The following is a 19277-nucleotide window of genomic DNA, read 5'->3' as shown; positions in this document are numbered from 1 at the left end:
TGTGGCCAAGGTGCGTTCGCTTGGCAGACTTCTTTTCTCCGGTGTCTCTTATATGGTGTTCTTTAGGGGCGGGGGGCAGGAACTGTGTAGTTGAAGGGGTTTTGCCTTTCTCCGGAGTGACAAGCAAAGGGGACCGTCTGAAGAGCACACGGTGGGTCGTGGTAGGGGTGCTGTCGTGGTGGGGAAGCTCGTGCGGTACATGCTCTTTGCGGAGGAGGAAAGGAGTGCCATCCAGCTTGCAGACACAGCTCAACCGCCTGCGCGACGCATCACTCCCCGGTTGCGTCGCCAGGTGGGAATCAAACCCTGAACCTCTGGATCTGGAACACAGATCCCCTGCTGCTTCCAGGTAGAGGCTGCTATCTGGAAGTCTCCAAGTGCCCTCGGGTGGACGCGCCGCTTGGGGCCGGCCAACCGACCTTCGTATTCATGTGGGTTACGCTCTTCCTCCTCAGTTTTTGCCCTTGCTCTTTCATGGAGATGGGAAGGAAGATCCATCCGTTGCCCTTGGGAAAGGGCTTGAGGTTGAGGGGAGGAGTTCATTTGAAAGTATCCCCTTCCCTTCCCCGTACACCCTAGGAAAAAAAAAAAACAAAAACAGGGAGATATTCTCTGTGTCTGTGCCATGTTTGTTCTCTTGTCGTCGTGTTTTTAGAGGAGATTTTATGATGGAGTGGAAAAAGTGAAATGATTAGTTTTGCATAAAAAAAAGAGAAAAGCTTAAAAAAAAAAATTTCTACAGGGAGAGAGAGAGCGAGAGAGTTTAAAAATGAATAATAAATGCGGTGATTGCACAAACTGTAGCGGTATTAGGCGGTCCTTAGAGAAAAGAGTATTTTGTAGTATCGAAGCATGTGTGTCTGGGATGGTGTTTGGTTGCTTGAACCGGAGGGAAAGGCATTCTGGGACTGGCAGCGATCTCCGAGTGGAGAAGGCGAGTTGCGTGTTGGAGGAACCCCGTCTGTCTGCAGCCCCCTCTGCCCACCCCTCCCACGTGTTGGAGTTCCCTTCCCTCCCATTCCTCTCCTGTGAGCTAAGGTGGAGTCTCCAAATGGTTTTTCTGGCCGAGCAGCCCTCAGCAGTGGCCGCTCCTGGCCCACCACGTGGAAACAGTTGACTTTCTTTGCATGCACGGCAAGCTGCTAAGATTTGGGGTCAGCATGTACCTTTCCTGCCAGATCGCCGCCTTTTCTCCCTTCCCCTTGTCAGAGCAGGATGTAGCACGGCGGGCTCATCTGGGAAGAGGATGCACCTCCCCTCCGTGGGGTCTTTTTAAACTGAGGCAGGGGAGGTTTAGGTTAGATGTTAGGAGGAACTTTTTCACCCAGAGGGTGGTGATGCACTGGAACAGGCTGCCCAAGGAGGCTGTGGATGCCCCATCCCTGGAGGCATTCAAGGCCAGGCTGAATGTGGCTCTGGGCAGCCTGGTCTGCTGGTTGTCAACCCTGCACATAGCAGGGGGGTTGAAACCAGATGATCATTGTGATCCTTTTCAACCCAGGCCATTCTATGATTCTCCCAGTGTTGGGTAGGGAATGGCAGTTTTCTTGCAGGATTCACCACATCAGGACAGAGAACCCAGCCCCATCCGCCTGTCCCATCCCTGACTGTCACCCGTCTTCAGGGCAGGTGAAGGAGCACTCAGGCTCTGCTGAGGTTGAGATACACACCCTCTTCTCCAGGTTCTCTCTGGGGAGAGGAGGGCTCCAATGGGGTTTTGCGTGAGAGGACCACGTTCTTCCACTCCTGCTTCCTGGAGTTGTCCTAATATTGTCCTAACATTTCAAAGCAAGGAGGTGTACCATGGTGCACTTGTTTCCCCATGTGAGATGGTCGTGCGTTCATCTGGTGTGGGGAGAAGGCAGCCACCCAGCTCTCGGGGACACTAGGACAGATCTTCTCACCTGGACTTCTCTTGGCTTAGCAGCGGTAGGCAATGGGCAAACTGCTGCCTCCCACAGCCTGTGCTGTTCCTGGGGATTTTCTCTTCTCTCTGAGCTCTGTCAGTGCTTCCCACAGCTTTCGACTTGGACCCGCCACCTCCTGGCTCATTGCTCTTCTCGCTGAGCCCTGCGGGACCAGAGAGGTGTGCAGACAGAGATGCAAGCTCCTTCCAGCGTGGAAAACGAGCAGACTGTGGTGAGCCGCTGTTGCGTTTTCAGCAGAGAAAAGGGAGCATTTCTCCACGTCTCCCCTTTCTGAGATTCCCAGGGAGATTTATGAGATAATAATTGAAAGGCAAAATAGAACGCCACCAATCCTGCTCTTCACCAGGTAGGAGCTGTCTGTGAGCTGAGTCTTCCTAGGGATTCCACTCCCTTTCCCAGCCAGTCTCCACGAAAGGGGCTCCGGCAGCTCCTGGCGCTCGGAGGTGGCCGCATCCCAATCCCTCCTGGTGGGGATGAGAATGTCTTCCCTGGGCTCTGCCCTGCTGAGGGACACTGCCCCAGGTCCCCGCACTCCTGCCTGCTGTGGGGCAGCGTGGGAGCAGATCCTTCCCCCAGGGAGGTGTAACAAGCCTGGAGCGCGTGCCTGGCTACGTGCTGATTTTCCCCTTCCCCACCTTCCAACAAGACCTTTCCTTCCTTGCCTGGCGCATCCTTTTACTCCAGTGTCGCTTGCTTTTTGCTGCATCTTTCAATAGCCCAATAATCGTGCAAGAGCTGGGATCTTATTTACTTTTTTATATAGAAATCTATAAAAGAAATGCCCCCTTCCCTCTCCCTTACCCCCTTCTCCCCACCGCCCTCCTCTGCGCCGTGCTGCCGAGGGCTGGGTTTGGGGCTGGGCATTAGGAGCCGCAGAGCTCTGCTGGGGGACAGAGGAGGGCTGAGCATGGCTTTGGAAGTGCCCTTCTCCGTGCTTCCTGCCCTAGGTGGCTCCAGCAAGCATCTCGATGCTGTGGGTTTGAGCAAATAAGTGGCTTGATTTTTAATTTTTTTTTAATTATTGTTTTTTGTAAGGTCCGCCCCAGAGCACATGGTTTCTTTTTGGGAGGGACAGATGAGAGGAGACGCTGTCTCCATCCTTGCCTGCTCCTCCTTTGCTCATCCATCCGCCCCTCCATCCTCTGCTTTCCTTCTCACACAGGGTTCGGTCCCCATCTGTGCAGGGCTTGGGTTTCTCCCTTCCTGCAGCTTTCTCCTCCCAGCAGTGAGAGGTTCTGCCCCCAGCCCTTCCGGGAAGCACAGAGGCTCAGGCCATGCTTTTAAGCAGAACCCCTATTCCAGCATTGTTTTTCATTTGTTTTCTTTCTGCATAGATAGCCGCCCAGCGGTGACAAAGGACAGGGCCCTGCCTCATCCTTTTCTCCCTCTCGCCCTCCCCAGTGCCAAGCATAGGCTGAAACTCCACAGATTCTGAGCTGTGGCAGCACTGGAGCCCTTTTCCTCCTCATAGAGAAGGTCAGAGCTGCTCCCAGAGCGCTGGGGGCTCCAGTGCGGCCCATCCATCTCCTTACCTCCCTCACTCAGCATACAGAGTGAAGGCGGTCATTTTTTTTTTTTCGTTGTTGTTGTTTAATTTAAAACAAATATGTATCTTTTTTTTTTTTTTTTAATTATTATTTTGGAGGAAAAAGAAAAACATATAAAAATTGTGCACGGATGAATTGTATATCTATATATCTCTCTCTTTTTTTTTTTTGTCTTGCGGTTTTCATTTTTCAATAGAGCGTTTGCCTTTGTTGTTTTCTGTTCCATCCAGTTCCCAGCTGGCTAAACTCTGAGTGGAGGGGGGGGGACATAAGGGGGGGACGATGGGATCGCCCCTGCCCAGCTGCCCCCACACGGAAGCGGTTGGCTCCAGGTTTGGGGTGGGGGTTGTGCTGATGACTCTTGTATTCTCTTGTACATTTTGTTCTTTCTGCTGCTCTTGAATATTGTATCGATGCCAGAAATGGGGAGTTAAAAAAAATAATAAAAAAAAAAAATTAAAAAAAAAAAAATTAAAAAAAAAAAAGGAAAAAAAAAAGACACACACACACACAAAAAAAATAATAATAATAACCCCAATAAATTGTTACATTCCAAAAGCTGCTGTTGTCTTACTGTAAGAAACAATGTGCACAATCACAGCCCCAAAGCACCGTGTTGGGCTGGAGCCCATAGAAATGCACAGAGGATGCCAGGAGTTGAGTCGTTCCTGGAAGGGCCATGCGGAGTGGCGGGGCAGCTCTCCAGCAGTGACGTGCCTTGGCTCAACGGCAGCAGGGAGCATTGCCCACCCAAACAGAATGTGGCCGAGGCTCAGTGCCACTTGTGTTGTGCTGTTGGGTTGGCCGTGTCTCCGTGTGCTACTGGCCAGTGGAGTGGCCAATAGAGCCATCTTTGGCCCACAAGTTGGGGCTGGACGCTGATGGGCTGAAGGCTCCTGGCCTGGGCTGGGAGCACTGTGTTGATCACCCCCTGGGTAAATCTTATATAGAATCTACATATCATACAGAACGGCCTGGGTTGAAAAGGACCATAAAGATCATCCAGTTTTAACCCCCTGCTATGTGCAGTGTTGCCAACCACCAAACCAGGCTGCCCAGAGCCACATCCAGCCTGGCCTTGAATGCCTCCAGGGATGGGGCATCCACAGCCTCCTTGGGCAACCTGTTCCAGTGAATCACCACCTCTGCGTGAAAAACTTCCTCTTAAATCCCCAGCCTGAGGCCCCAACACCTTTTCCCATCCCACCTTAGGACCCACCCATGTTCTGGGGGTGCCTGCCCCCCAGAGGTGCCATTTGAGCACTAATTGCAGATGGTAAATCTGCCTGAACTGCTGACTCCAGGCTGAAGGTTTCATTGCCACTGAGCACCAGGGCTGTGCCATGTGTATGTACCGTGGCTCCATGGAGAGGCTGGTTAGGTTAGGATTAGTGTTAGGAACCTTCTCATCCCAGTGTGGGGTTTGGAGCTGGGTGTGATGTAATTGAGCTGATCGCTTTCACCTCACTGCTCTTTTAGGATGAGAACGAATGGCCTCAAAGTGCACTAGAGAAGGTTCGTGTTGGATCCTAGGGAAAACTCAGAAAGAGCGGTGCTGCAGTGGCACAGGCTGCCCAGGGAGGTGGTGCAGTCACCGTCCCTGGAGGTTCCAGAGCCGTGTGGATGTGGCACGGAGGGACGTGGTCAGTGGGCATGGTGGGGGTGAGCTGGCGGTTGGGCTGGGTGATCTTCATGGTCTTTTCTAGTCTTCATGGTTCTATGATCTTGATGCACTGCGCTGTGCACTCAAGTACTAAGCAAGGAACAAGCAGGTGCCTGAGGTGCCTCATTCACATGACGGATGGAAAGAGTGGGCCGGCTGCACGCACCCGCTCCCCGAGCAGCCCCACATCTCCTTCCTGGACAGCCGCACGGCGCTTCGGACCGCGGGCAGCGCCGGCGCTGCCGTTCCCGTTCCCGGCGGAACGGTGGGGGCGGCCCGGCGGCGGCGGGGGCGGTGCGTGCGGCTCCGGCTGATATAAGCGCGGCGCGGCGGGGCCCGGCGCCGGTGCTGTTGCTGCCGGTAGCGTCCGTTTCTCCATCTGCTGCCAGTCCCTCCGTCCGTGCGTCCATCCATCCATCCTTCCATCCATCCTTCCATCCATTCCTTCCATTCATCCTTCCTTCCATCCCTCCCTTCCTCCCTCCCTCCGTCCCCGTTTTGTTTTCTCGCCGTCCGCGGGCTCGGGCCCCCCACGCCGCTGCCACCCTGAAGTTTCTGGCGGTGCTGCTGGCGGCGGGCATGCTGGCTTTCCTGGGGGCCATCATCTGCATCATCGCCAGCGTCCACCCGGCGGGCACCGCCGCCCCCGCCGCTCCCACCGCCGCCGACAATGACTCGGCCGCCGCCGCGCTGCTCCCCGCCGCCGACAAGGGGTTGGGAGCGCTGCACGGCCCCGCCGAGGCTCTGGCCAGCGCCGGGCCTCGCCTCACGGGCTCGACGCCGCTGTTCAGCCGCTTCGTCTGCACTCCGCTGAGCGCCGAGTGCCCCGCGGCCGCCCCCGGCCCCGCGGCCGCCGGCCCCGAAGAGCTGCTGGCGCTGCGCAGCGCCGCGGCACAGCTGCGCCGCACGGCGCTGGAGCAGAAGGAGCGCATCCGCATGGACCAGGAGACCATCCGTGAGCTGACGGGCAAGCTGAGCCGCTGCGAGGGCGGCCTCCACGCCGCTCCCCCAGCTGCCGGGCTCCGCGCAGCCCCCCGGCCCGGCACCATGGGGCACCCCCCCGCCGAGCCGCCCGCCGTGCGAGAGCTGGAGGACGCCGTCCGCGCCCTGCAGGAGCGCATCGACCGGATCGAGGTGGGGAGGCCGGGGGAATCCCCCAAGCCCATCCCTCCCAAAGCCTGCTCTTTCCCCTCCCGATGTTCCCGCCACCCCTGGGGAGCTCTGGGAAAGTCTTCCTTGCCCCCCTTCCCTGCATCGCGGTCCCTGCTCAGGGGATGGGGGCCCCTCAGTGCTCGCCCTTTGCCTCCCGCCCATTCCCCCCATAGCGGGTGGCCCCAAACGTCACTTCCTGACCAGCCGCTGCCCAATGTGGGAACCATGGACTGTGTCCAGATGCTGCCCTCCTGCTCAGCCCCATCATGGCCATAAAGCGGGGCTCCTCACAATGGAAAGTGTGAGCGTAGCCCCCCATCCCAGAGGAGTTGAAGAGTTGGGAAAGACCCCAACCCACACCTGCTCCCCCGAGCATCTCTACCATGGTGTCAGCCCATCCTGGGTCAGTGTCTATTTGTCCATTCCTTGGGGTTAGGATGGGTTCAGTGGCCACACAAACCCTGGTGGGGATTCATGGTTACCTGGAGGCTGGCAGGGAGAAGTGTCCACGCTGGGGGAACGGATGCAGCGGGGTGAAGCAGGCAAGCTTCGGGCATGTGGAGGCTGCTTTTCTTGGGTTATTTCCCCCAGATTGCCATTGCTCCAGGGACAACGTGTTGACCTGGAGGTCATTTGGGGCCACAGCCACCTGCCAGGAGTTTCACATCAACCTCATCCCCATCCCACCTGGTTCCCATTGCCATCCTGTTCCTCTCTATCAGCACAGTGGCACGTTGAGAGCCAGTGCCCCATGAACTTCATTAACAACAGAGGGTTCAGGCAAGGAGATGGCAAAGGGTCATCCGTGCATCTGGGCCTCGTAAGACATAAAGAGATTGAAATGGAGAGGTGTGGATGGAGGACACCTCCTTGGGGGGCTAGCCTGGGGGTGATGCTCTGGCTGTTGGCAGCAAAGTGATGGGTATGGGTATGGACACCCAAACACTGACAGCTCCAAACGAGACCCAAGGGTGATGGAGACGTGCTGCTGGATTGGCTCCTCCAAGGAAACCCCCGTCCCTTGTGGTGCAGTGGTGAGGGCACAGAGAGCTGTGCCAACAAGGGGCGGGCACACAGGTGGGGGAAGTGTCCAGCGATGGGCCCCACAGTGGGCACCTGTCCCCAGCCCTGCTCTCCCCACTTAGTTGAATGCCGGCACGGGGGGGAGGGAAGCCACGAGGAGCAGATTTGCCAACGCATTAGTAAATGAAGGCTGTGATCCCCTTACATAAACGAAAGTGCATTGTGCCCAACAATGAGCACCGCCCGAGCCCCCCCGCAGCCGCTGACATTTCACGCGCTGAGCGCTACCTGGCAGCTTTCAATCTTTTCAGCAGCTCTGGTGGCCAACGTGTGCCATGCACCTCCCCCGCTCCCGCTGCCCACTCCCCAGCTGCCCGTGCTGTGGCGGCAGATGGGAGCCCTCCCCACATTGGTAAATAACAGCTGCACAGCTATAATTAAGTGTTTCGCAAAGAACTGGGGAGAAGCGTGCTTGGAGGTGCTTATGGAGATGCAGTGCAGGCTGGGAGCTGGGGGGCTGAGATGGTCCCGTGTCCCCACATCCCACTGGGGTGGTTAGCCTCAGGGATGGGGTGACTGGGGCTGCAGGTGCCACCTGCACTCTTCCCTCCTGGAGAGGCTTTGCTCTCTGCAAGAGCATCCCTGCACAAAGGTGGATGCTGGAGCTGCCCCCCATGCACCTTCGCCATTGATTTTTGCTTTTCTCTTTGGTTTTCTTTGCAAAACCCACGGAGGGTTTTTGCTTTGGCTGTCCCTGCTAGAGGCTCTTCCAAAGCCCAGAGCTTTGCTGGCACTCGGCAGCATCTCTTCATTTCCAGCCTCAGCGTGCTCCCGCCTGGTCCGGGTCCATTTGTGCTCACGCCAACACCATCTCCTCGCTTCCTCTCCCTGCTACTTTCCCCTGCCGTTCCCATCCGTGGAGGCCACATCCTCCCTTCCCAAGCCTGGCTCGGCTACAGGGAGGTGTGGACAGGGCAGGGGGGTCACTGCCATCAGCCTTGGGGACTGGAGGTGTCCCCGAGTGCCACTGCTGACCCCGTTCCTCTTGGCACACATCCTGGTAGCTGGGGCTTTGCCAGCAGATGGGTGATGCCGGCTTTACATTGACGGAGAGCTACCTGCTGACCTGGCACGTGTGCACGCACCCACGCACATGGGCTGAGCTGGGCTAAGAGGATTGCTCAGCCGTGCCACAACAGCAAGCGAGCAGCAGGGCGACCTGAGCTCCCAAAAGTCATTGAGAGCAACCAACGTGACCAACCCCATTTTGTACCAGAGGTTGATGGGACAAAGCCCTTGGGTAAGATCCTGGGTTGTGGTCCCCATGGTGTCATGGGTTGACGTGGTCCCTGTGGTCCACGTGGTGTCATGGGTTGACATATCACGATTTAACCTTCCATGCTGACATGATGTTGAATTTAACCCCTCCGCCGAGCGCAGCAGGAGCTGCCATCCCGCCCCAACGGGTCAGCGCCCACCGCCCCAGCGCTCGCCCGCGATGCGCTGCACAGCAAGATGGAGCAGCTGGAGGAGCAGCTCCTGGCCAAGATCCTCGCCCTGCAGAAGGAGAGGCACGCCGCCAACACGGACCGCAGCCAGCAGCAGCACGACATCGAGAAGGAACTCAGTGCCCTGCAGAACCGAGTGGCGGAGCTGGAGCACGGTGAGTGCTGCCCAAGGGGGACAGAGGAGGCGTGGGCTGACACTGAATCCAAGGGCAAACCTGGAGGAGCGCGGGATGGGCACCTTCACTCCTCACCCTTCTCTTCTCTCCTCCCATCTGTGGCATGCAGGAGCTCCAAGCTACAGCCCTCCTGATGCCTTCAAGGTGACTATCCCGGTGCAGAACAATTACATGTACGCCCGCATGAAGAAGAGCCTGCCGGAGCTCTATGCCTTCACCATCTGCATGTGGCTGAAGTCCAAGGCCTTGTTAGGGCTCGGCACCCCTTTCTCCTACTCTGTCCCCACCCAAGCCAACGAGATCGTGCTGCTTGAGTGGGGCAGCAACCCCCTGGAGCTGCTCATCAATGACAAGGTCAGCCCAGCCTTCCCACGCTCTCTCCATCCCAATTCTTGGAGGTTGATTCCCCATCTCTGGAGGTGCTCAAGGCCAGGTTGAAAGGGGCCCCGGGCAGCCTGATCTTGTGGCTGGCAGCCCTGCCCATGGCAAGGGTTGGAAATGAATGGTCTTCATTGGCCATTCCAATCCAAAGCCAGTCTGCGATTCTGTGATCCTAAGTGAGTTCCATGGGAGGTGGCATGGGGGACCACAAGGAGGGAGGGCATGGGGAGGACAGCTCTGCCTGGTGGGTCCTGATGGAGAGAAGCAACAGTTCTGAGTCCCTCAGTGGGATATGCTGGGGCCCATTGGCAGCCCCAGTGAGTTTCATTCTCTTGCTTTCTACCCACAGGTTGCCCAGCTGCCGCTGAGCCTGAAGGACAAAGCCTGGCACCACGTCTGTGTGGCATGGACCACTCGCGATGGCAAGTGGTCGGCGTATCAGGACGGTGAGCAGCGGGGCTCCGGTGAGAACCTGGCTTCCTGGCATGCCATCAAGCCACAGGGCGTCATCATCCTGGGCCAGGAGCAGGTACCTGCTGCAGCCTATCGGTTGCTATGGGTGTCAGCATTCCCAAACGGAGTTTGGGCAGAGGCAACCCCAAATGGGGCCCGGGGTGGGGACTGTGGGGCTCAGATATGAGGGCTCTCTGCCTTCTCATCCAACACCCAGGTGGGTTTCTTGTCCTCAACATCTTTTCCTCTTCTCTTTCCCGTCCCTCTTCACCTCCACCTCCACGCGGATCCCTCCCTCTCCCCAACTCATCCCCTTGTCCCTGCTCTCCTCCCGTCCCCAGGACACTCTGGGCGGCCGCTTCGATGCCACGCAGGCCTTTGTGGGGGAGCTGGCCCATTTTGCTGTTTGGGACCACATGCTGGCTCCAGCGGAGATCCTGGCCTTGGCCAACTGTACCTCGCACCTTCAAGGCAACGTCATCCAGTGGGACGACCAGGCTGTCGAGGTCTTTGGAGGGGCCAGCAAGGCAGCCTTCACTGCCTGCGACGAGGGGAGGAAGGCGTGAACGACACTCTCAGCTCCAGGCTGCCCTTCCAACCCTCCCAGATCAACGAGACCCTCTCACCACCACCACCACCCTATGATGGGGCGATGTTCGAGGCCTTCAGGGGAGGTCCCACGGCAGCCCCTCGCTCCTCCTGCCTCTCACCTTGCCCTGTTTTGTTTTGGGCCCCGGGCACTGGGGATATGGGGGGGCTGGGAGTGGGACATCCCCTACACTTCTTTATTTTCATCGCCCTGACGTCTGGTTTTGTGAGCCTGCTCCCTCCGAGCCCTTCTTCTCCATCAGCCGTTCTCCAGAATCGTCCTCCCCCCATAGGATGAAAAAAGTCCTGTGAGTGGGATCTATTTCTTATATTTTAAGCCTTCCCTGTGCCACATAAGGCAGGGAAAGAGGGTCAGAGACTCGTCCTCGTGCACCCAGCCCTGGTCAGGGTGGAGGAAATGAAGCAAAAGTGAGGAAAAGGGGCACGGGGAGACGTGTGCCCCATTGCCCCCCAGCCTTTTGGGGCTGAGCTACTTGCAGGGGTGCTGGCCTCACCCGTGCCTCGGCCCCTGCTTTGAGCTGGCTGGGGCTGGGGATGCTGGTGGCCTCGGAGAGTGCCTGAGGATGTGATGTTTCCTTGCTGGTGTCTCAATATGTCTATGCCAGGGTTTTTTTTGGGGGGGTCTCACGATGTGATGTCCAGCTTCCAGCACTCCTCCAAGCCCAGCATGTCCCACTTTGCACCTCCTGCCCAGGGACCAGGGGGCAGAGGGGACAACCCACCAGGGTGGGGGGAATGCAGTGGGGATGCAGTGCAGCCTCTGTGCCGAGTGGGAAACACTGTGATCTTCATGCCACCCCTCCCACCCCCCCAGTCGCTCGCTTGTGCGTGGCCGTGTCGTGTTGGGACGTTTCTTTTGTAACGCTGGCTGTGGGCAATAAACGTGGCGTGTCTGTCAGAGCCTCGTGGGGCTGCAAACCTGGTGGAAAAAGAAGGCAAAAATCCCTGTGGGGATATTGGGTGTATGCCTGGAGGAAGGCAGCAGAGCTCTGGGAGCTCAGGGCTGCAGGATGCTCTGCAGCTCTCACCTAAGGCTCTCTCCTGGGGGCTTGGAGGCAATTGGGCTGAACGGGGGACATGGAAAGGCTATAATTTACCCAGGCATTTTAAAGGCTTATGGCAAACTCCCCCGAATAAGGCTCTTAAGGAAATGAAGTCATTATGGAGAGATTAAAAACTAGTTAAGAGGCAGGAAATCAAGAATGGGAATAAATATTTGATTTCCATTCTCAGTGAGGCCTCAGCCCTAATGTTCTGTGGCTGCGTATTCTGTAACTGGGTGGAGAAGGAGAAGCAAGGTGTGGGTTTTGGTTATCTGTGCCCTATGAGAAGCAAAAACTGGTTATGGGGTTTAGGAAAGCAGCTGGGGAGATGGCAGGAGGTGAAAAAATCGATGGGGTTGCAAAGAATAATTGCAGTGGCTTACAGATGCTGCTGGCTTCTAAATTAAGCAGAGCCACTGAGGAAAAGAGCTGTGTCTCTCTGAGGGCAGCATGCTGGAAAACAATGCTTTGTGCACTAAGACAAGGGAAAATGAGACGGTTCTTAGGAGGGTTAATGAAGGAGAGGTGTAACAGCTGTGCTGAGAGCACACTATGGCCCGGCACCTCTTCCTAAAAGAGGGTTTAAAGCAAAGACATATTGGATGCTGACACTATTAATTATGAGGCTCTGAAGCCATTAATTACAAGGCTTGAGGAGGAAACGCCATAATTCCCAAGCTGGGAGCTGGGCTGCAATGTGTCCCAGTGGGTGCCACCACGATGAGCCCACTTTGTCCTAACGATGGGGGGCTGCTCTAATTGCCTCCATGTCCTCCTGCAGGCAGGGAGGCTCAGCGGGACGCTGCAGCAGGGCTGTGCTGTGGTGACATACAGCTGGCTGTGTCCCCATTTCCCAGCCAATGATGGGCACTGCAATGCAACCTGATGCCGCCGTGCATCAGTGGCACGTTGTTGTTTTACCAGCACAGAGGTATGAATTCAGGCTTTGCTGAACAGTGCCAGGGTTTCCCATGGGGAACATTTCCCCTCCTCCCCCGGCTACCGTGGAACCACACTGATCAAAACCAAAGCACAATTAATTGCAGGCAACATCACGCAAACACTCGCATACAACACACAGCCTCAGACGGAGCTCGCACCGACTCACTGCTTCCCAGCAAAAGTGGGTGAACTACACAGGGATTAAAGCATTAAAAAAAGCACAGAAAGAATACGGTGCTTGAAAGCGCTGTATCCCCAGAGAGATTAGAGTAGCTGCCTGGAGATAGGGTAATGATGGAAAGATCTTCTTCCCAGAGATTCTGTTCCTAATTATCTCCTTTGCACACACACACACACACACAAAAAGGCTGATCTCCCAGCTTTTATCTTTCTCTCGATGGTTTTAGTGCCTCGTTGCAAGAGGCCCATGCCTGCAAAGGAGAAAAAGGAAAAGGAATCGGCCCCAACTGCAGGAAGACTGCAACTGTCATGGAGGGAGGGGACTGGAGGCAGCATTTCATTTCTGTCACCGGCAGCAATGAAGGCAAAGGGAAGAGAAATGATCACTGCAACACTGTCCTCCCAGCGCTGTCAGGGCAATAGCAGCCCTGGGCTCTGCTTGGATGGATGGGTGTTGGGTGAGTAGGGCTGCCTTCACTCTGCAGCTGCTGGGAGGACATTTCACATACACACCAACAGGATACCATGTGAACAATCTGGCCCTGGACATGTCCTGCACGACAAGGATGTGCCCTGATGGAGAGCCAGACATCACTCTTGGTGACCTGGGAGTAGAAAGTGTGATCCCAGAGCTGTATTTTCCTTCACCTGTATTAATTTTAGACTGAGATTTTGGGCCCATGAGAACCTAATGAGGTTCTGCAGGGTCAATGCAAGGTGTTGCATGTGGGTCAGGGCAGATATGAGTATGAACTGGGAGAAGAACTTGTTGAGAATAGCCCTGCAGAGAAGGACACAGAGGTGCTGGGGGATGAAAAGCTGAACATGAGCCAGCAGTGTGCCCAGGTGGCCAAGAAGGCCAATGGCATCCTGGCTTGTATCAGAAATGTTGCAGCCAGCAGGAGCAGGGAGGTGACCGGATCTCTGTACTCAGCTCTGGTGAGGCTGCACCTTGAGTTCTGTGCTCAATTCTGGGCCCCTGACTAAAGAAAGACATGGAGGCCCTGGAGTGTGTCCAGAGAAGGGCAGTGGAGCTGTGAGGGGTCTGGAGCACGAGTCTGATGGGGAGTGGCTGGAGGAACTGGGGATGTTCAGTCTGGAGAAGAGGAGCTCAGGGGAGACCTCATCACTCTACAGTGACTTGAAAGGAGGTGCTCTTTAACATCTTTACCAATTACATCAATGATGGAATCGAGTGCACCCTCAGCAAGTTTGCTGATGACACCAAGCTGAGTGGTGCAGTTGACACGATGGAAGGAAGGGATGCCATTCAGAGGGACCTCAACAGGCTTGAAAGGTTGGCCCAGGTGAACCTAATGAGGTTCAACACAGCAAAGTGCAAGGTTTTGCATTTGGGCTGGAGGAATCCCAGGTATCTATACAGACTGAAAGGAGCAATCCTTGAGAGCAGCCCTGTGGAGAAGTACCTGGGGGTCTTGATGGATGAAAAGCTTAACATGAGCCAGCAGTGTGCTCTTGCAGCTTGGAAAGCAAATGGTATCCTGGGCTCCATCAGACGAGGGATGGCCAGCAGGGACAGGGAGGTGATTGTCCCCCTGTACTCTGCTCTTGTGAGGCCCCATCTGCAGTACTGTGCCCAGGTCTGGAGCTCTCAGTACAAGAAAGACAGGGAGCTATTGGAGAGGGTCCAGAGGAGAGCCACCAAGATGATCAGGGGATTGCAGCACTTCCCCTATGAATACAGGCTGAGGGAGCTGGGCTTGTTCAGCCTGGAGAAAAGAAGGCTGCGGGGTGACCTCATGGCAGCCTTTCAGTACCTAAAGGGAGCCTACAGACAGGAGGGGAATCAACTCTTTGAAAGGGTAGATATGTGTAGGACGAAGGGAAATGGTTTTAAGTTGAGGGAGGGGAGATTTAGGTTGGATGTCAGGGGGAAGTTCTTTACAGACAGAGTGGTGAGGTGCTGGAACAGGCTGCCCAGAGAGGCTGTGGATGCCCCGTCCCTGGAGGTGTTCAAGGCCAGGTTGGATGGGGCCCTGGGCAGCCTGGTCTAGTATGAAATGGGGAGGTTGGTGGCCCTGCATGTGGCAGGGGGTTGGAGATTCATGACCCTTGAGGTCCCTTCCAACCCTGGCCATTCTGTGATTCTGTGAGGTTGTGATGAGGTGGAAGTAGGCCTCTGCTACAAGGTAACAGTGATAGGATGAGAAGGAATAGCCTCAAATTGCACGAGGGGAGGTTCAGGTTGGATAAGAGGAAAGATTTATTCTGCATAAGAGCAGTGTTGCAGTGGCACAGGCTGCCCAGGGAGGTGGTGCAGTCACCGTCCCCGGAGATGTTCCAGAACCGTGTGGATGTGGCACTGAGGACATGGTCAGTGGGCATGGTGGGGGTGGGCTGGCGGTTGGGCTGGATCATTCATGCCTTTCCGACCTAAATGTGTCTGCGATCCTACTCAGAACTAAAGGCGGAACCACATCCCCAAACACGCTCCGCATCGAAGCCACTCCCCGCCCCCACCCCCAGGCGGTGGCTCAGCACAGGCACGCCGCAGACACCCCACGCCGCGCGGTCCCAAGCCCCCTCCACCAATAGGGTGAGCCGGGCGGCGCGCTGGCAGCCAATGGGCGGCGGGGAGGCGGGGCTTCCGGTGGCGGTTGCTAAGACAGCCGGGGCTCTTCCTTAGCAACCGGTGCGGGCCGCGGCGGCGGCGTTAGGTGAGGCCGCGCTCCGCTCCCGGCCCTCTTTTCCTCCCTCCCGGCGCAGCTCTTCGGGCTCTGGAGCCACGCGGCCGGTGCTGTGGCGTGCTTTACCGAGCCGCCCCAGCCAGGCTGCCCTCAGACCAAGCGGGAGGGGAGGCACCTCGCTGTGAGCGAGAGAGCCGGGGCAGGCCGCAGGGGAAGGCTCGGAGTTGGCTGGGCTGCCGTGCCCAGGCTGTGGTTGGCTGATTTGCCTGAAGCAGCGGCCTGGTGCTTTCCTGCACGGGAATCCCCAGCTGACAGATACCTTGGGGGTGAGAATAGCGAGTGCCCCAGCGAGGGCTGAGGTGTTCTGTTGAATACCAGATCCTGTTCCTCAAATACACGTGCACTTTGTGGTGTACCAGACTGGTCATGGTTGATGCCCTCTCGTTGCTTGTGGGAAGCGTTGCCCTGACTTGGCACGTCCCTCAAACTGGGCTGGTGCTTCTGGGAAATGCTGCCATCCTGAAGTCTCGCTTATGGGAAATGATACGTTTTTAAAATTTGTTTGCATTAATGTGTTGTGTGACAGCTCTCTGATTGCATGGGATGTGAAGAAGTTACTGTGATACAGTAAGTGGAGGTAGGGACAGCATTCTTGTAATAGTTTTTGCCTTCCATTTTAATGCAAAGCTTTCTTCTCGTCTCCTATTTGTTGTTTGTTTGTTTCTGTTTAAGCGGTGTCCTCTGGGCTGGGAAGCTTCCCCTTCTGCTGATCCTCAGAGGCACACTCCCTGAGCCATCTGCACTGCAGGGCCTTGCTGATCTCCATCTCAGACCCCTGCCCCTTCACGGGGTCACTGGGGAAAGACCATGGCCGACACTGGGGAGGGGAAGAAGGAGGAAGCTGATTATAAAAGACTGCACAGCTTTCCACTGATTAGGGTAAGAAGGAAAATGAGTTATGTCTTTAGCAGTGTTACAGATATGCAGTGCTACCTTTGTTCTTCCCTACCTTCCAGAATAAGATTTCTTCCACTGACAGCTGCTGTGGGAGCTGTGCTGTACCCTACCTGTTCCTTGATTCAGGACTGATTCAGTCACCACCATTTCTTCTGCCTGTCCGTCAGGCAAGGAAATCAGTCAGCCAGGGGAGCGTGGCACAAAGCAATCATCTAATGTTCCACACATGCCACCTTTGGTGCCCTCTGCTCACGTTGCTAGACACAACTTGTTTTTATTCTGTGTAGAGGAGCAGGAATAAATGATCTTAGCCAGCTAGATAGCAGAAAAGACTGTGTAATTTAGACTTCTGTTATGCTTATAGCCATAATTAAGGACGGTTGAAACAGTGCTGTCTTTCTCTTCATTTTAGCACTGAAAAACTATTTATCTCCTCCTTTAAGCTATGCTTACTTTTATGCTAGCCTTACATTTGGAAGAGAACAATTTTGCATGGACTGGGACAAAGGAAAGAATGGACAGTCTGTACAGTAATAAGCCATTTTCACATTAATCATTCTAATGCTTGGTATTGTGACAAGCCTGTATCGCTGATGATGTTCTGCTTTAAGCTAACATTGAACGTCACGTGGAGGAGCTGCCTTGTGTCCGTGCCAGCAGTCTGGGCTCTGTGACAGCGTGGGCAACAGAAGGGCTGTTTTCTGTTGTCTTCTGTCTAGCCTTTCTTTTTCTGCTCAGTTCCTCTTTCTTGTTTGCTCGTTGCAGCACACAGACATGCCGGAGGAGATGCGCGTAGAGGCCATGGAGCTGTGTGTCACAGCGTGTGAGAAATATGCCACGAACAATGAGGTATGAGCTGAATCCACCAGGCCAACCTTTCGTTGCTGCAGCTCAAGGAATCTGCAGGAGCAGGGCTGGAGCTGTAGGGCACAGCAGAATCACATACTGACAGATTACTCAGTTTCTGTTCTGGGCAAGGGCAGAAAGAGACAGCTTGGCTAGATCTCAGATTTAGTTGCTTTTGTGAGTGAGATCTGGACTAGCTGTTTGCTTTCATGCAGGAAGCAAAGATGAGTCACAGAGCGATGCCGCCTCACAAACCTTATCTCCTTCCTTCTCTGTGAGCTTCCTCTCTGTTCATAAAATGTCCCGTCTGTCCTGAGGGCCTGTCCCAAAATGTGGGTCCATCTGTCAGCATTGAGCAAGATCATCCCCATCAGGGCAGGGAGGAGACTCTTATTTTGGAAACGAGCAAATTAAGCTCTTTGAATCTTTAGGTACAGCCTGTTCAGTCTTCCCTGTCAGCTTTCAGCCTCTTGAATGAAATTACTGAGAATGTGTAGATGGGGTGTGATGGAGGAGTTACAGTCTTTTGAAATATTACCCTCATCTTTGAGGTAGAAAGATGAATGAGAACATACTTGCTCAATGGGCAGGGCACAGATTGCTTGTGCTAGAGGAGCTCTGTGCTGGTGAGGCAAAGCTACAGAGCAGGAGATTCCTTCTGTCCCCTCATACCTGAGACAACAACTGTCACTGCGAAATCTTCTGTTCTCCTTTTCTAGACCTAACAGGGTGTGATCTTAGAGAAGCAAGCCTTCTAAAAGTCAGCCTAGTTTCATTGTTTTGGTAATTAGCTGGAAAAATATATATATATATATAAATGGACTCATGTAAAAATAGCTGCAGCTTAGTGACCTGAATCTCCTACCATGCTCAGCGTGCCCAGCATAACTCCACCACCATCAAAAACAGCTCTTGCTTCTCTCTCAGACTGTGTGAATGAGAAAAATGCCTGCTAGATGTAGTTGTTTAATTTCTCCTAGCTGCTGTGTTGGAGGCTGCTGCAAACAGTAAGCTGCTTTAGCTTTTGGCACAGCCCTGAGGAGCTTCCAGTTTGCTCAGTGCAGCTGTATACCTGTTGCCTTGGCTTGAGTACTTTATTAGAGAGGAAGAGCAGGGGGTTGTTTGCACGGAAACTTGCTGCTTGCTCTGTCTCACCCTACACTTTCCTTCGTTCTCCAGAGTGCTGCCAAGATGATCAAAGAGATGATGGACAAGAAATTTGGATCTTCCTGGCACGTGGTGATTGGTGAAGGGTTTGGCTTTGAGATCACTCACGAGGTGAAGAATCTGCTGTACATGTTCTTTGGTGGCAGCCTGGCTGTGTGTGTCTGGAAGTGCTCCTGACATCTGGCTGGCTCGCAGACTTGCTGCATACAGGAGATTTCTTCCTTCACAGATTTTGTACAATGTGGAGGTGGGGCTTTAATAGTTAAAACATCGAGATTTCTTTCCATACTGACATAACAGTTCTATGGGATGCATATATTTGGGGGGGGGGTGTGTGTATAACTTGCTAAGCCTGTCCTCGCTCATGGGATTTCTGATCTGTCTGTGGCTCTTTCTTTGGTGTTTGAGTTTAAACAAGAAGGAGGTGTTTAAATAGGTAATCTCATGACACACCATGCAGCAGCACTAGGAAGGCAAACAGGAGGAGAAAAGGTGCTATCTAGTCCTAAGTTTTCTCCTCCCACTTGTTCTACATTGTGTCCTCTCTTCTCTGCCTCCCTGGCTATGTGTGGTATGGTTCTGACCAGTGCCTCTTTCCTCCCTATTAACAGCCCCACCTTCCTGTCTCCTAAATGACCACGCAGAGCTGGCTGCGTCAAGGGTGTCCCTTTGGGTTGTCCGTGGAGATGTTAGCTGTGGGGAATTAGGCTTGTTTTACCCTTTTCTGCTTGATTTGGGAGGACAGCTGAGCTGCCTGGATGTAGGAGGCTGCTATGCAAGCTACCCCCTCCTTTCTCACCCACTGCATGCTGAGATGGCACTGAAACACAGGCGGCTGTCGATGCCTGGGGAGTGGGTGAGAACTCTTCGTACAGCTTGAATGCCTCCCTGTCAGTTCCTGGGGGTGTTGCAAGTGCTGTGTACTTTCAGCATCTTGTTTGGAGGCTGGTAGGGGAAGGAGGTGCCATGTGAGATATCACTTGGTCATCAGAAACCTAACGTCCTTTTGGACTTGCTTTTTTAGCCTGTTTCTTCTTTTAAAGCTGTCAGTGTT

General features: G+C 54.7%; 3 protein-coding genes across 3 annotated transcripts in view; 2 read left to right on the top strand and 1 right to left on the bottom strand.

Annotated features, from left to right (window-relative positions):
• The window catches only part of CBY1 (chibby family member 1, beta catenin antagonist), a 125629-nt gene that overhangs the window by 56036 nt on the left and 50316 nt on the right, over positions 1–19277 (bottom strand). The gene's annotated exons all lie outside the window — the stretch shown is intronic.
• NPTXR (neuronal pentraxin receptor) lies at positions 5408–11332 on the top strand. The gene is made up of 5 exons (XM_052668651.1): positions 5408–6272; positions 8754–8976; positions 9107–9351; positions 9728–9907; positions 10173–11332. The coding sequence occupies exons 1-5, from the start codon at positions 5718–5720 to the stop codon at positions 10395–10397; spliced, it is 1428 nt and encodes a 475-aa protein (XP_052524611.1). The 5' UTR covers positions 5408–5717; the 3' UTR covers positions 10398–11332.
• DNAL4 (dynein axonemal light chain 4) lies at positions 15324–18511 on the top strand. Its single transcript, XM_052668672.1, has 3 exons — positions 15324–16192; positions 16976–17059; positions 18236–18511. The coding sequence occupies exons 1-3, from the start codon at positions 16121–16123 to the stop codon at positions 18398–18400; spliced, it is 321 nt and encodes a 106-aa protein (XP_052524632.1). The 5' UTR covers positions 15324–16120; the 3' UTR covers positions 18401–18511.

This window comes from Tympanuchus pallidicinctus, unplaced genomic scaffold (assembly GCF_026119805.1).
Source record: "Tympanuchus pallidicinctus isolate F22 unplaced genomic scaffold, pur_lepc_1.0 scaffold8, whole genome shotgun sequence".
NCBI classification, from domain to species: Eukaryota; Metazoa; Chordata; class Aves; order Galliformes; family Phasianidae; genus Tympanuchus; species Tympanuchus pallidicinctus.
The sequence above is the reverse complement of the archived record's forward strand: the minus strand, read 5'-3'. Positions and strand labels throughout refer to the sequence as shown.